This window comes from Gallinula chloropus (assembly GCF_964237585.1).
Source record: "Gallinula chloropus genome assembly, chromosome: 5".
NCBI lineage: Eukaryota > Metazoa > Chordata > Aves > Gruiformes > Rallidae > Gallinula > Gallinula chloropus.
The window spans coordinates 26,250,295-26,263,931 of record NC_140090.1 but is presented as its reverse complement, the minus strand read 5'-3'; the positions used below and the strand labels follow the sequence as shown (position 1 = coordinate 26,263,931).

At 41.3% G+C, this 13,637-nt stretch overlaps 1 protein-coding gene across 1 annotated transcript in view; it reads right to left on the bottom strand.

Moving 5' to 3' along the window:
• Window positions 1-398: 398 nt before the first annotated feature.
• The window catches only part of PPP1R1C (protein phosphatase 1 regulatory inhibitor subunit 1C), a gene marked incomplete at both ends in the record, with an annotated part of 46,695 nt that continues 33,456 nt past the window's right edge, over window positions 399-13,637 (bottom strand). The window contains 1 exon segment of the mRNA XM_084264343.1: window positions 399-487. Coding sequence (XP_084120469.1) covers window positions 399-487 — 89 coding nt within the window.

The following is a 13,637-nucleotide window of genomic DNA, read 5'->3' as shown; positions in this document are numbered from 1 at the left end:
ACACAATCTTGTCTAAATGAACATATTATTTATTCTGTAGCCTTTAAATTAGTTTTATTTACAGCGGGCCTTGGAGTACAGCTCACACGCAGTAGTTAAGCTCTGGCAGTACTGATGTCAGGTCGCTAACACATTTGCAAATTACATTTCTAAGTCATAGAAAATCAAAGTAAAATTATTTTAAAATAACTGTTTTATCTTCAGGGATAAGGACCACAGAACACATTACAGCAGGTGGCTGTAAATCCTAGCCGAGGTGCTCCCCAGGGAGCCCTGTCACCGCCGGCACGCCGAGCACTGCGGTGCAGGGACACAAGCTGTGGCGAATGGTCTGATGCACACGCAGCTGCGCAGTTCAGTTACTCTCCGTGACGGGGCTCCAGGCGGCTCCACACTGTTTAATGGTCCCACTCCTCTTCCCTTTCACTAACTCCCTCTTCTTCCTCTGGAAACGCTGAATCACTCTGACTCTTCAGATGCTTAATCCCTGAAAACATGGAAGTCATGGTTAAAGCCGTGTTAGCTCACAGCGGACTCTTCTTTCCTCAAAGAACAAACAAAAAACACAAACTAATGGCAAGTTTTTTAATGCTGATTCCCTTTTCCACAAACCTTAGTTCAAGGAGTTCTACAGCCTATTTCCAACAGAAATACTCTCTTCCTTGAATATTGGCTCCATGTTTGCCATGTTTTGTTGGAAAAACTACTGAAGGACGTCTTGTAGAATAGAAGTATCTGCTTCTCTTTTTTCCTTGTTAATCTTTGATCAGATTAGTGTTGCCCATCTCAAGCAAATTAAAAGTTTTCAAAGCTCAGGCAGTAGAGATGGGAGACCATTGCACCTGACAGAGAAGGAACTGCTTGCGCCGAAGCCATGACAGGGTTGGGTCATTTCTCACATGAAGAATGGATTCCACTGACCTCCAAATACCATGTGGGGTATTTGGAAAAGGCTTAATACTTATCATGGGATATTTGGAAGTTTAGGTTTAACGAAAGTTTTTAGAATTAACCAAATCACAAACTTCTTTTCCCTGTGCTGTCTTCTGTACAAGCAAGCAGGATGCAATGGCTGGGTCTAATCCCATCTTCTCAGCTCAGCTCTTCTGTGATAGAGGAATTCAAGCTAAAAAAGGAGGCAAAATCAAGCTAAAAGGATGACAGAGAGGAGATATCAGAAGTGTAGCATTACTTTTTTTTTTTAATGTAAATAGCAAATACACAAGATCAGTTTCTGGGTCCCTTAGTTTTTGCCAAAAGCAGTTGTAGTGGGAACCTAACTAATAGTCAAAAATGCATGATTTCAAGAAAATGTAAGCCTCAATTAGGTTTTCTGGTGTCACTACTGCCATTACATGGAAACATTTTTTGTTTTGTTACAGATCATACATAGTTCTACTCACCAGTTCTACTTGTCAGGAAAAAAAGCTTCCTTTATGCACCAGTTCCTCTGTTAAGGAGAAATTGCCCCCAGGCCACTTTAGATAACCACAGCTGGATAACGAACCACCCTGCTGTCCTAGTACTTGTAGAGGCACAGTTTTCAAAATGTGGTGCACCCTTAAGGCATACAGGGCAAGATCCAGATTGCCTCCAATTGTGAGTTAGAGGAACTGACAGTGTATGTCCAAGAGTCACGGCCCTGGCGTTGCCTAATCTGAATGTTCCTATACTTCACTGTTTATGTCCACACTGCTCCAAAATATGGGATATTATATAATGTAAGTTATTCCAGTTCTACAAAGTTACAAACAGCTGAAAACAGGATATTAGAATGGTATGTACAATGGGAGTGCAGCCCGCTCTGCTTCTAAGAGGAGCCCATCACTGCTCTGTGCTGGGCTCTGGGTTCCCCTCTATCGTTTTTCCACACAAATTACAGTACTTGGTTCCCCAGGAAACCATTTTTCAGATGTAAAACAAGCAAATAAATTAATGCTCCCAAGCCACATTACTTATAAATGTGCCCTGCAATAATCATACCATTTCCAATTAAGTAACTGTGATACATGAAGAAACACTTAGGGTGCTCAGCTACCTCCAAGCTGGCCTCTTTAGCAGCACCCTCTATTAAGACAAACACTTTAAATGTGGTATCACCTAACCATAGGTTAATGGACATTCATTTCACAATGATACTGTGTTTGTAGGGCAAATCAGCTTCCTGTTGTTTGCCTGTGAACTCAGAAAGCCATTTCTTGCACATTTACAGCACCCACCTAACAGCTACTGGAATTGCTAGGAGCCAGAAAGCAAAATGTTTTGGGGGATTTTTTTAAAGATTAAAAAAGGGAGTTAGGGACAAAAAAGAAGGCATGTTATATACAGTGAATATGATAAAGCTTCATTGAATTATTTTTTTTTAGTAGAAGCAAAGAGTTTTGGCTCTTTGTGGTTTAATTGCAACGTTCAATGTGAAGGAAATGGAGAGAAATTACATCAATGAGCATTTCCTATTGATTTTCACGTAGCAGGCAACTATCAGTCTTACCTAATGATTTTTCATAGCTTCTGTTCTACAGCTTGCCTTCACCTCTGCCAGTCATTCAATACCACAGTGTCACCTGAAAGCAAAGACTCACAGGGCTTCCTGTGCTAAGTGCATGAGGCTTGATGCCATTATGTATAAGCCTGAAGATGTTCTGACAGCATCAGGTTGTCTGAATTAACTGACCCTAAGTGTGGCTTTGTGAAGAAAGATGCTCAGCTACACGATGAAGTAAGTTAGCATGAATCAACATCCAGGCAATGACATTCCTGTCAGTAGAATGTGAACATGCATGACAGAAAAGGCTGGTGGTAGGTTTCCTGAAGGGAGACTTTTCATGCACAACATTCCAGACATTCACAGTGAAAAAAAAAAAAAAAAAAAAAAAAAAAGCCTGGGATACTAAAACTACTTAGTTAACGATGGCAATCACAGTACCAGCTGCATTACGCTGCAGCAACCCGCAGTGGCTGCCAGGGCAGTCAGACAGTGTTGGAGCTGGCCATGCCCAGGAGCACAATGGTATGTTCACCCACAGCTCCTGCTCATCTGAAACAGTTCAGAAGAGACAGTGGCTCAAAGTGTCACTCCAGTGGGGTTATTCAAGCTGAGTGCCCTGAAGCATATGGTAGCATTTGAGGATTGTTCTCGATGATCTCTTGAGGTCTTTTCCAACCCGTATAATTCTGTGATAAGGAGGTAGCAAGGTGAGGTTCTATCCACAGAGATTTTTTTCTGAATTGTCTCAATTCATACCCTGCATCTTTTTCTAGTGATATCTAAATTGTTTGCTGAGAGTTACACATTCTGGCTGGTGCAAATCATTACTCAGGTCACCCCAACCAGTGGCACCCCAACTGGTACTACAGCAATGTTAATTTATTAGAAAGGATGTTTCCTTCTCATCTTACCAATATTCACACACCAGTAACATAGTTCACACCAGTAACATAGTTCATGCCCTTAGCTTTCTCAAATAGCAATCAAGAGGCACCAAAAAGCTGTTACCTGGGCTTTGCATCTATTCACTGATGCAGAATGGTAGTAAAGATGAGCAATAACTAGAGACTTGTATCTGCCCTGCTCTGCTCTCCCATTGCCTGCAGAGGTGGCCTGTGGGCTTCGAGCTGTCCCACCAACCCCACCAGTCCCCTGTGCACAGCCTGACTATCACACTCTGCCTGGGTCCTTGCTCTTCGCCTGGGAGGTCTGACAGCAAAACCCCTTTCAGCCCCCAGGCTGTCCCATCTCACCACTCCCTGGCAACGATTTCATACCCACTGTGTGTTCAAACTCACTCTTATGTTGCCTTAAAACAAAGCCTGTCTGAACACTGCCTCTTGGTTTCCTTTTCCTTTCCCCTCCCCCTCACACCACCACCCCCCCCCCCACCCCTCACCCCCCCCCCCCCCCCCCCGCCCTTTTCAGGCTTCTAAAGCCAGCAGGACAAGAATTGTTTTTCCTCAAAGGACCCATATTTCACTGCAGGTAATTTAATCCAATTAATGCTGATGAAGAAACCCTTAATGCCAAGCCATATTCAGCAGCTATGCACTAATACACTTTGAACTGGTAATTCTTTTTAGATGAAGTCACTGCCTCAAAGCATATTTCTAGATTACTTATAAATTATAACTGCAAATGTGACAACTTTCTGGCATTTTTGCAGTCACATAACAACATCTATACTGTTTAATCAACAATTGTCTTTTTGCTTTTCTCCATCTGACCAGAGCATCAGATTAGAAGGCTAAGCAGTGTCACAAGATATGAAATAACCAAGTGTTCCTGAATTAAATAACTCTTGGGGAAATAAAAAATAAATTGAGTAATTAAGGCAGCTCCCCATCTCAAGTAATTAAGGCAGCTCCCCATCCTATTTAACACTTCTTTCTTCACCCTGCCTCACTGCCCAAGGAGCAGCGTTGACATTTACCAAACTCAGGATTCAAGTCTGGTTGGCAATTTCAATTCCCCAAAGTTTGAAGAGTTATTTAGTTTTATGATTTGAAGCTGATCCTCTCTATCAAAAACATATTTCCAGCTTTTCAGAAAGCAATGAAAGGCAAAGCAGAGCTACAGACAAAGCAGCCTCATATTCAGCATTTCAGAACTCAAATCACTTTGAAATTATCAAGCAAACCAACCTGGACAAAGAGGATAATATCTAAATAAAAATGTCTCCTTTGTGCCAATCCTAACTGAAATACTTCTGGTTCCCCCAAAAATGAGAATATCAATACAGAAATCACATACGCAGGTGCCCTAATAAGAAAAAGAACATTTCTTTTTTACGGAATGTTTTGAATTTATCAGTCTAATATATTTTGACTCCTTCCTCTTTATTTTTTTTCCCAAACTGAAATGAATTTTTTAATTAAGAAAAGAACAAAAAACTCCCAAAACTAATGTCATGAAAACCAGCATTGACCACAGGTCTTTAGCTAAGTTGAATGCAGTGAGAGGCAGTTGTGAAGGTGATAGGGCCCAGAAGAGACCACAGGTCTTCAGGACCCCATGACTGAGCTCCAAAGCCAAAAAAGATAATGTCTAAAGTGGATGAAAATCAAGACATGGTAAATGAGAAATATAGAAATCGAGGTGCTCAGTACCTTCTTTATCTTGATCTGGTCTGAGAAGGTCTACCAGGCCTTTGTGCCCACAGACAAGGAGGAGGAGGACAGTGTACTTCTCAAATACAGAAATTATGAGCTCCTTTATAGAGACCCTGATGAAAAGAGTTCATTCCTTCTGTCCAAATTAAAATTCTAAAGTGCAACTTTGGCAGAAGTCTGCAGAAGTCTAAGCCATTTGCACGAAGTGCTAAAAAATCAAGCTCTTGATCTCATTTACAAAATGTTTGGGTTTTTTCCTGACATTCAGGCTTACACATATCTGATTTCCACTCTTCTCTACATCATCATATCCAATTTTCATCTAAGACTTGCGCATTTTTCTTGCTTAATGTGTCTAATATAATACTTAATATTCATCCAGTGAAAACAATAATCAAAGATCCTTATCCCAGGGTTTTCACTGCTACCACATCCCCTTCTATAGGCTTTATAAATGTACCTGCACTCCTGCATTCAGTGTTCCAAAGTTACAACCACCTGAATAATTTCCCTCATCACTTGCTATGCCACCACTGAGCAACTCACTTTCCCCCTTGAGTTCCTTCTACTGATTCCCTCCAAGAATTTTTGGACTAATGGTGGCTATTCATGCTTTCAAGGAAAGTTTCTTTGCACATTATGAGGCTCACTTGCTCTCATCTCAAACCAAAAACAGATACAGCTCCATTTGCCAGGCTTTTAAATGAGCGTTTTCATCCCTTCTCCTACATAGGAGAGAGACAACTATCGGCCTCCACAGCGACTTCCAACTCCTCCTCAAAGCTCTCAGTAATGGAATTTGAGAAACAACCTGAGAACATGTATGTTGTCAGCATGCTGAGACAGATGGTTGCATTCCTCCCTATGTTCCTGTATTCGTGCCTGGGTTTGATTGCTACACCCCAGCTGGGAGTTCCCCAGTGCAACAACTGACTTCTGCTAAACTTCTGAACAAGGCTTAATGCAGCATAGTCCTAATCCCTGGTGTGGGTTCCTGGGTGCTACATTAACATTAATACGATATGACAAGAACTGTGGCATACAGTGATCAGTGGGGGATTACCGACTATGAACCAAGAGCTAGACCATGACTGGTATTTGTATGCAAACAGAAAATGTGTTTTACATACCTTTCCCTGTGTTTCTTCATTCCCACCTACACAAATGGCTTCAGTCTGCCAAGCTGGCAGCAATTATTTCATCTGCTGATGCTCATGTTCATAAACCGCACCAAATCACCTGTGGCAGCAGGCTAATCCTGCTTCAAGTAGACCCAGCACAAGAGCAGCAACCCAGCCTCGCTGAGGGTGGCAACTTTGGTGTGTGCCAGGGCAGCTACTCTCTTGGGTGGTCCCTGAGCCACCAGTAGGCCAAGAACATCATAAAGTAATCTGTGAAGTGACAGCAATAAAACACACAGACAGAATTCCCGTATGTGACAGAACAAACATGAGGGAGGAAGGACAAAATAAAAGTAAATGGACACGAAAGATCTGCTTTGCAGATGTGGGCAATGTGAAGTCTGCTTGATGCAATGTTTGGAAGTTTCCAAAAAGTTAGTTTGCTCTTTTTTTTTGAGAAAGACTAAAAGATGCTGCTCTGTGGAACTATCTCAAAGAACTCTCAACTGTACTCGTGCCTGTAAGTTTTTGTTAGCCAAGGTTTCACAGCAAAGTAACACTAATGACTTGAAGGCTAATAAATGACATGCAAAGGCCTGCCCTTATTCCTGTGGTCAATGAGACTGAGCACAACCACATAATTTGTCATTTGGTCCCACTTGGTCCCACTCCTGCAGAAGTTAATGAGACTTTCTCTTACTGCTTTCAAAGAAGGAAGGGCCAGGTTTTGTAACTGATATTAGTTTTCATTTATAAAGAAGAAATAACTTCAAACAGTTACTGTTTATTTACAATGAATGCATGCAAAATGCTATAAATTAATGTGGCTTTAATGTTTGAGGTATGAGACAAAGTGACAGAAAATTGTAGCACTAGCTATTCTCAAACTCTTGTTTAGATTATCTGAGGAAAAAAGAAATCAGACTGTCACTCTGTCCTTCACAGCTCATGGAGTCTTCAAAGGCCAGCACACATGGTGGGCCTTCAACATTTAGAATAAAAAGAATCTGAAGCACCAGTGTGACAGTTTAAACTGTGTTGACATTTTTAGCAAGTTATGAATCAGCAAGAAATCTCATGTGCCACATTATTTTATACCTAAGCTTAGGCTGAGGAAGAGACATTTTTTGCATGTGTCTGTTATTATGACGAGAACAAGATATTATTCCATTGTGCAATCTCATCTCCTTGAATGTGCATCTCTTTCACAAGTGCTAATATCTAAATCAAAACAAATATCTGAAGTATTTGCAAATATTATGGGTTTATGAAGGTCACATATCAGATCCGGACCAGATCAGATCATCACCATATCCAGCAGGTCACCATGGCCTCATAAAAGTTTGTGAATGACCATTCGGATACCAAGCAACAAGGACCAACCAATTTTGCTAATGTCTGCTGGTTGTTACTAACTCTTCTCTTAGGTCCAGATATACAACATTCAGTCCTCATGGTGAGCCTTTTAAATGACAAATCTGAGGGCTCGTGCTTCCTCCACAGTCAAAAGACTCAGTGTTAAACCATCACAATGAAGACTGTATGAGAGCAGCAAAATTCCTGCTGCAAATGCCTGGCTGCATTCCATTTTTTTCTCTCACACAGCAGTTTCCATTCCATTTTTCCTTCTCAGAAGCCGTTCAAAGCAACACTGGCTCCATAAGCCTAGCGTGAAGGAGCTGCTTCAGCACAGGAAGGCTTTTGTCGGTCCTCCATGGGCTGGCCAGAACATGGACCGGAGACAGAGGTCAGCTTGGCTGTGGCTGAAGGGACTGCATCTCCCGCTTACAGTAGCCAAAAAAGTAAACAGAGAGGCTTTTGTCACCCCAGGCAATTTCTGCTAGTATGTAAACATCTCATGTTACTGGTTCCTTCCTGCTCTCCCTAGCCCTCAGACTGCAGATGTCAGCCAGCCTTCAGAGTTCAAATGAGCAGCAGGAGCCCCACGGTGAGCTAAGTGGGTGTTTCAGCCGGTAACAGTCAGCCCAACACTAATTCATGCTTTGGAAAACCTGAACACGCTTCACAGCAACAGTTGTTGTTGACAACAACAACAACTTGAGCAGAAAAAAACCCCATGTAGAGGTCACTTCCACACCAGTAACACAGCAGGACAGTACTGCCAGGTTCTCCTCCTGCATGGCTCCAGGTGCTGGTCTGGCTGGGCAGCTGGAGGCTGCAACCAGGAGAGGATTAAAGCTTTTCTGTTTTTTGTCCCAATTTTTCATAGCTCAGAGATTTTGTGATTCAGAGGTAGGCTTAGAGCTTTGACAAGCATGCTTGAGTTCAACAAACGCAGGTAGATCTTCAAAGGTGCAGTGCTCTGATGGGAGGCTTGCTAGATGGTCAGGGCCACCCCTCAGAAAGCAGCTGCCTGGATTCCAGGTTTTAGTCGGCAATATGGTTGTTTGCTGGAATTGCTAAACACCAGCTTTAACTGGCAGTACCATTTGCAGCCAGGCAAATGTTTAACAATGTCTGTTTAACAGTAGATCAAAATCACAGGACTGGTGGAATTGTTCCCATATGTCAAAGGATTACAGTAATTCCTTCAAATATAGGATCACATTTTTAAACCTGAATCAGCAGCTCCACAATAACAGAAGCCAATAGCTCTGCTACTGTTCGCAAAACACGCGTTAGATCACAAAAGATGTGTTAGAACACACTGGCCTTAAAAGTTTACAAGTGGCATTTTTTAAGCATGGCTCCTGTAAATGAAAACATCTTACATTTCCCCAGGCAGCTTCTGTCATAATTTGACACAAGCTGCTCTGGGGTAGTTTCTCTTTCCAGTTTGAGACACTCTGTAGGCTGACTACCTTAAAAGCTGTGAGGAAAGAAGCAGGACATAGGTTTTGCACATAGAAAATCACTTCAGTCAGGACCTGGGAAAGCTGATGCTCAAGACAATATGAAACTACACTCAGTATTTCAACTGCAGCATGTAAGTCTGTTTAGAGGTAGGGACAAGAAAAACATTAGTTAGACAGGTTGCTAAGTACAAAATAAAACAATGTTATCATCTTTCTTGTCATAAGTGAAGGAAGGGAAAGGTTAAGGACAATTAGATAAATCTCACCTTTCATAAGAAGTCCAAACTTTGGCATTTTAAAATTAATTATGGATCAAGAATAGCAGTAGGTAGCAGGGCGTGCTTTATGCTAGAGATTCAATTATATAAAAATAATGGTCTTTTCATAGTCCTAGAATCAATGACCATTTACAGCAACAATCCTCCTCTCGTCTCTAGGAACAGACACTTTGTTCACAGGTACTATTCTTTTTGGTGAGGATAAAAAAAAGGGTTCTGCTCCTGATATGTTAGTATATTACATGGTGATTTATATATGAGAAAGGAAATTGAGTGTCATACCAATTTAATTTTCTCTGATCTATTCCTGCAAATAATGGTAACCAAAGCCATTTTCTCTTATTTTATTTTTACTTCACTAGTTCATAACAGGAGATCTCTCACCCTGGCCACTTCTCTTCCTGCAGCAGTTATTCAAGCCTTTATAATTTCTAATGAAAATTAGAAATGCATTCTTCTCCAAAGCTGCTGGCAATGCTGCACAAACCAGTCTTCAAAGTAAATGCACAAGCATTTCTAAGGGATTTTACTTCAGCAAGTAATTCTTGAGGAAAATACTGTATTATCAAACCTGAACTTGAGGAGTCCAAGCTGCTTGGATGTTAGGTGGCTGAGGCTTGCATCCTGAGCTACTTATGGTTGCCAGGATATGGAAAATACACTGTGACCGAACAGCAGCATTGCTTTCCTTCTTTTTTTTTTTTTTTAATGCCATCAATCTTAACTTCAAATTAAATTGCTTCCATTTGAATGACAACTTCTATTAGGGTTTAAAAAAATGTATTGGCTGGCAGAGGTCTGCTTATGGTGGAGACAGATGAAGCAGTACACCTCTGCCTCAAAATCTGCAATGAAGGTGGTGTGTGGCTCAGGTGCCAGGGAGGGCTGTGACAGCCCACTCACAGCAGGGCAAACCCACTGCATGCTGCTGTTCTGGCAGTGCGTGTGACAGAAGCGAAGGGCTGAAGGAAACTGCTGCTTAATGGTTTGCCTGGTTTGTTAAAACAACCTACATGTGTTATAGGAAAATTAATTTTTATACAAGTTCAAAACACAAAAGAAATTGATGTTTTTGCAGGCAAACCCGTACTGAAAATGCTTTACAAAATATTTTTCATCTCCCCAATTTCACGAGCTGTTTCCAAGCAGCTGCATTTCAGTGTTCTTTAGGCATTCTTATCTGAGTTCAATGGACAGCTGCTCTCTTTTTCCTGGACAACTGCTCTGTGGCTCTACTTTTTTATATTTTGGCTGACATGGGGATTTTTCTGAGGTCATGAAACCTAAACAGAGGAGAAAAAACTTACTGCCACATCCTGAGGGAAGAGAGTCCTTGACAGAGAGCAGGGGAGGCTGTAATACTGAGAACCAGAAGCCTGAACACATGACGCGGTGAATGAAGTCCTGTGTGTAACGAGTGAGCAGCTTTTGCTGTTTCACAGCTTCTTGTTTCACCCCGAGGCCTGGCATGGTACCCTGAGCATTCTGTTCAGTTTCTATTCTGGACCCCTATTTTCTGTTTTTGCTGTTCCTTTTGTGGCTATCTCCTACCATGGCCCAGGGCAGATACAGCACAAGATTAGTTAGTGGCAGATTTAAATCTCTTGCTGAATACTCTGTGCAGCCTGAGGTTTTTAAGGTGCAAATAAAAAGCTTTCCAGTGAGTTGTACTTTTTAAAATGAAGACAGCAGCAAAATATTTCCTGGTCAGCCAAAAATCCAAGGTGGTATTTCATTGTCATACTTCCATGTGTGGCTTTCACTTTTAATTAATCCAGTCTGTTTGGTTTCTGTCAGAAGTGTATAAGCTTCTCTGTTAATTTGCTGATGAATCCCCTACTGAGTTATAATTATAATCTTCATTGTGATCCTTCTTATGATGACAAAGGAGATAGGATTTTGGCATCAGCATGACCTGACATCACTGATATTGTAAATGTTAGAATGAGCTCTTTTCTTTTAAGTATTTTATAAACTCCTTCAGAATTACAGAAACATTCTGATGATTAAACAAGTGACTGATAGGTTAGGGTTTACATTAAATTATCCCTGTTGCAGTTGCATCATGGGTGGCATATGAGTAGCAGGCAAGTACCATTTTCTTTATATTACAGGTACTGTATCTGTAGTCCCTGCATCAAAGCAAGAATCTGTCAGGAAGAATGAACCTTTTCAGTTCTTCAACACCTCAGTGCCTGCGAGCTGCTGAGATCATCTCAAGCAGCAGGGATTCATTTCAGAACACCAGAGCTGAAGATGGGTTGAGTCTTTCCCTTCTCCCTCTGCAGCAGGCATTTCATGCTAACCAAAACAAAGCCTGTGATATGAGTTATGCATCAAGTCAGCTTAACTGCCTAGGAGCACCAGAGTATTTCTGGAAGATCAGAGCCAGTCCCTCTTCTGGTTCTCTTTTAACACTCCCTGGCTCTAGAGAGACTTTTCTTATTAGGGGGTTGCAGCTTGCCTTAATCATAATTTTTAATTCTGAGATACAACACATTATCATCCAAACAAACTGACATTTAAAGAGCGCTCTTATAGAAGTAGGGAACGTACTACCATAAAATCAGGTGTCATCCATGAGACTGCAAGGTGAAATTCACATACGGGCAGCTGCAGAATGCAGTTTTTACTGTGCTTGTCCTCACCATGATAGGAAAGGTTTAAATTTCATAAATGATAGATAAACCAGCTATTTAATCACAGAATTGTTGAGTCTGGAAGGTACCTCCAAGAGACTGCCTAGTTCAAACCCCTGCTCAACACAGGATCAGCTGGAGCAGGTTTCCCAGGAGTGTATGCAGTCAGATATTTAATATATCCAAGGATGGTGATGCCACATGCTTCCTCAGAAACTTGTTCCACTGCTTGACCCCTCTTACAGAAAGAAAAAAAGAGGAGGTGGGAGTTTTTCTTATATTTAAGTTGAATTTCCTGTATTTCAATTTGTGCGCATTGTCTTTGTCCTAATTTTCTAGCAGAGTAGCCAAGGAAACTGTGCCTGTTATTACTGTGCCATAGACATATCTGTATTTAAACATAAAATTGCATCACCAGTCTGGAAGGTAATTGTGTAGAAGAGGCAGTAAGGATGGTGGATATCTCTCCCTAATTTTTAATACCTTTGCAGTGTTTAACATAGGGTTTTCCAAAGAATCCATGCTCCTAACTCCTAAATGCATCCTGGACCCTGAGAACCCAAGTCTTGTAGGCTGCAGCTAAAAACACAGTAAAGAGTGCCAGGAGGCAGGTCTGGGCACTGTCCTATGCTGGCTGCACTGACTGACTGTTAGACTCGAATGCCTATTTTGTTCTCCTAAAAAATACACTCTGAGGACAAAAAAGCATGTCTAGGTCCTTTCCCTCATGTAACAGTTTTGTAGGATTTAAATATGCTCAAAAGCATGGGTGCTGACCTTGTGCACACTACGGCTCCTCAGACTGAAAAACTGATACAGCATCAAGTCTGAGACAACACAAACATTTCTGGGTGCTGAAATTTCTCCTTATGTTGATAACTTTAGTAATATTTTACATTTTAAATGTTTCCATTTTAACTCATTATACTCACAAACAACTAAAACCCCACCAAATTCTTATGTTTAAGTGTGGGGTTTTTCGTACTGCTGGCAAACTAAAACCCAATATTAAGAAATCAACATATTAAGAATATTAAGAATTCAACATAAAATGCAGTCACCACATCCTATTACAGCAGACACATCCAGTACCACTTTGCAGCTGTCACTGGCAGCATAACATCAGGGGCAAACCTTCAGTGGCTATTCTGTGAGTGACTTGAGCTTGCAAGAAACCTACCACTTCTGGTTTGCCTAAGGCATCAAAATACCCCAGAGCCAGCATCCAGTACAGCCAGAGTGTGATTACACCATGAAAGCATGCTGCCTGGCATGCATAGGAACAGTCAGAGCTGAAAACAGGTATTGCTCTCAGTTTTACTGGAAAGCACAAGCAGTCATCCAGGAGAAAGAGTATCAATTTCATCAATTTAACTGTGGAAAATATAGATAAAGTACAGAAAAAGTAGGCTCTTCTCTAAAGGCTTAGATGCATTTGTAACAGAAACACGGATTCTGTAAAAATGAGCTTTAACACTATTTCTATTTTTGATCTTGCTGGGAGTGAGTCTGAAGAAAAGCCAGGCTCTGACCCTGTCAGGGGTTTGGGGAAAACCTCTGGCACGCAGGTGAAACGTAGTAATGACCTAACAGATTTCAGTTGGTAATTATAAATTGCAGTCCGACTTTAATGTAATGCCACTCCTTCTTTTATAACCTTTTTTGCCTATTTATTTCCAA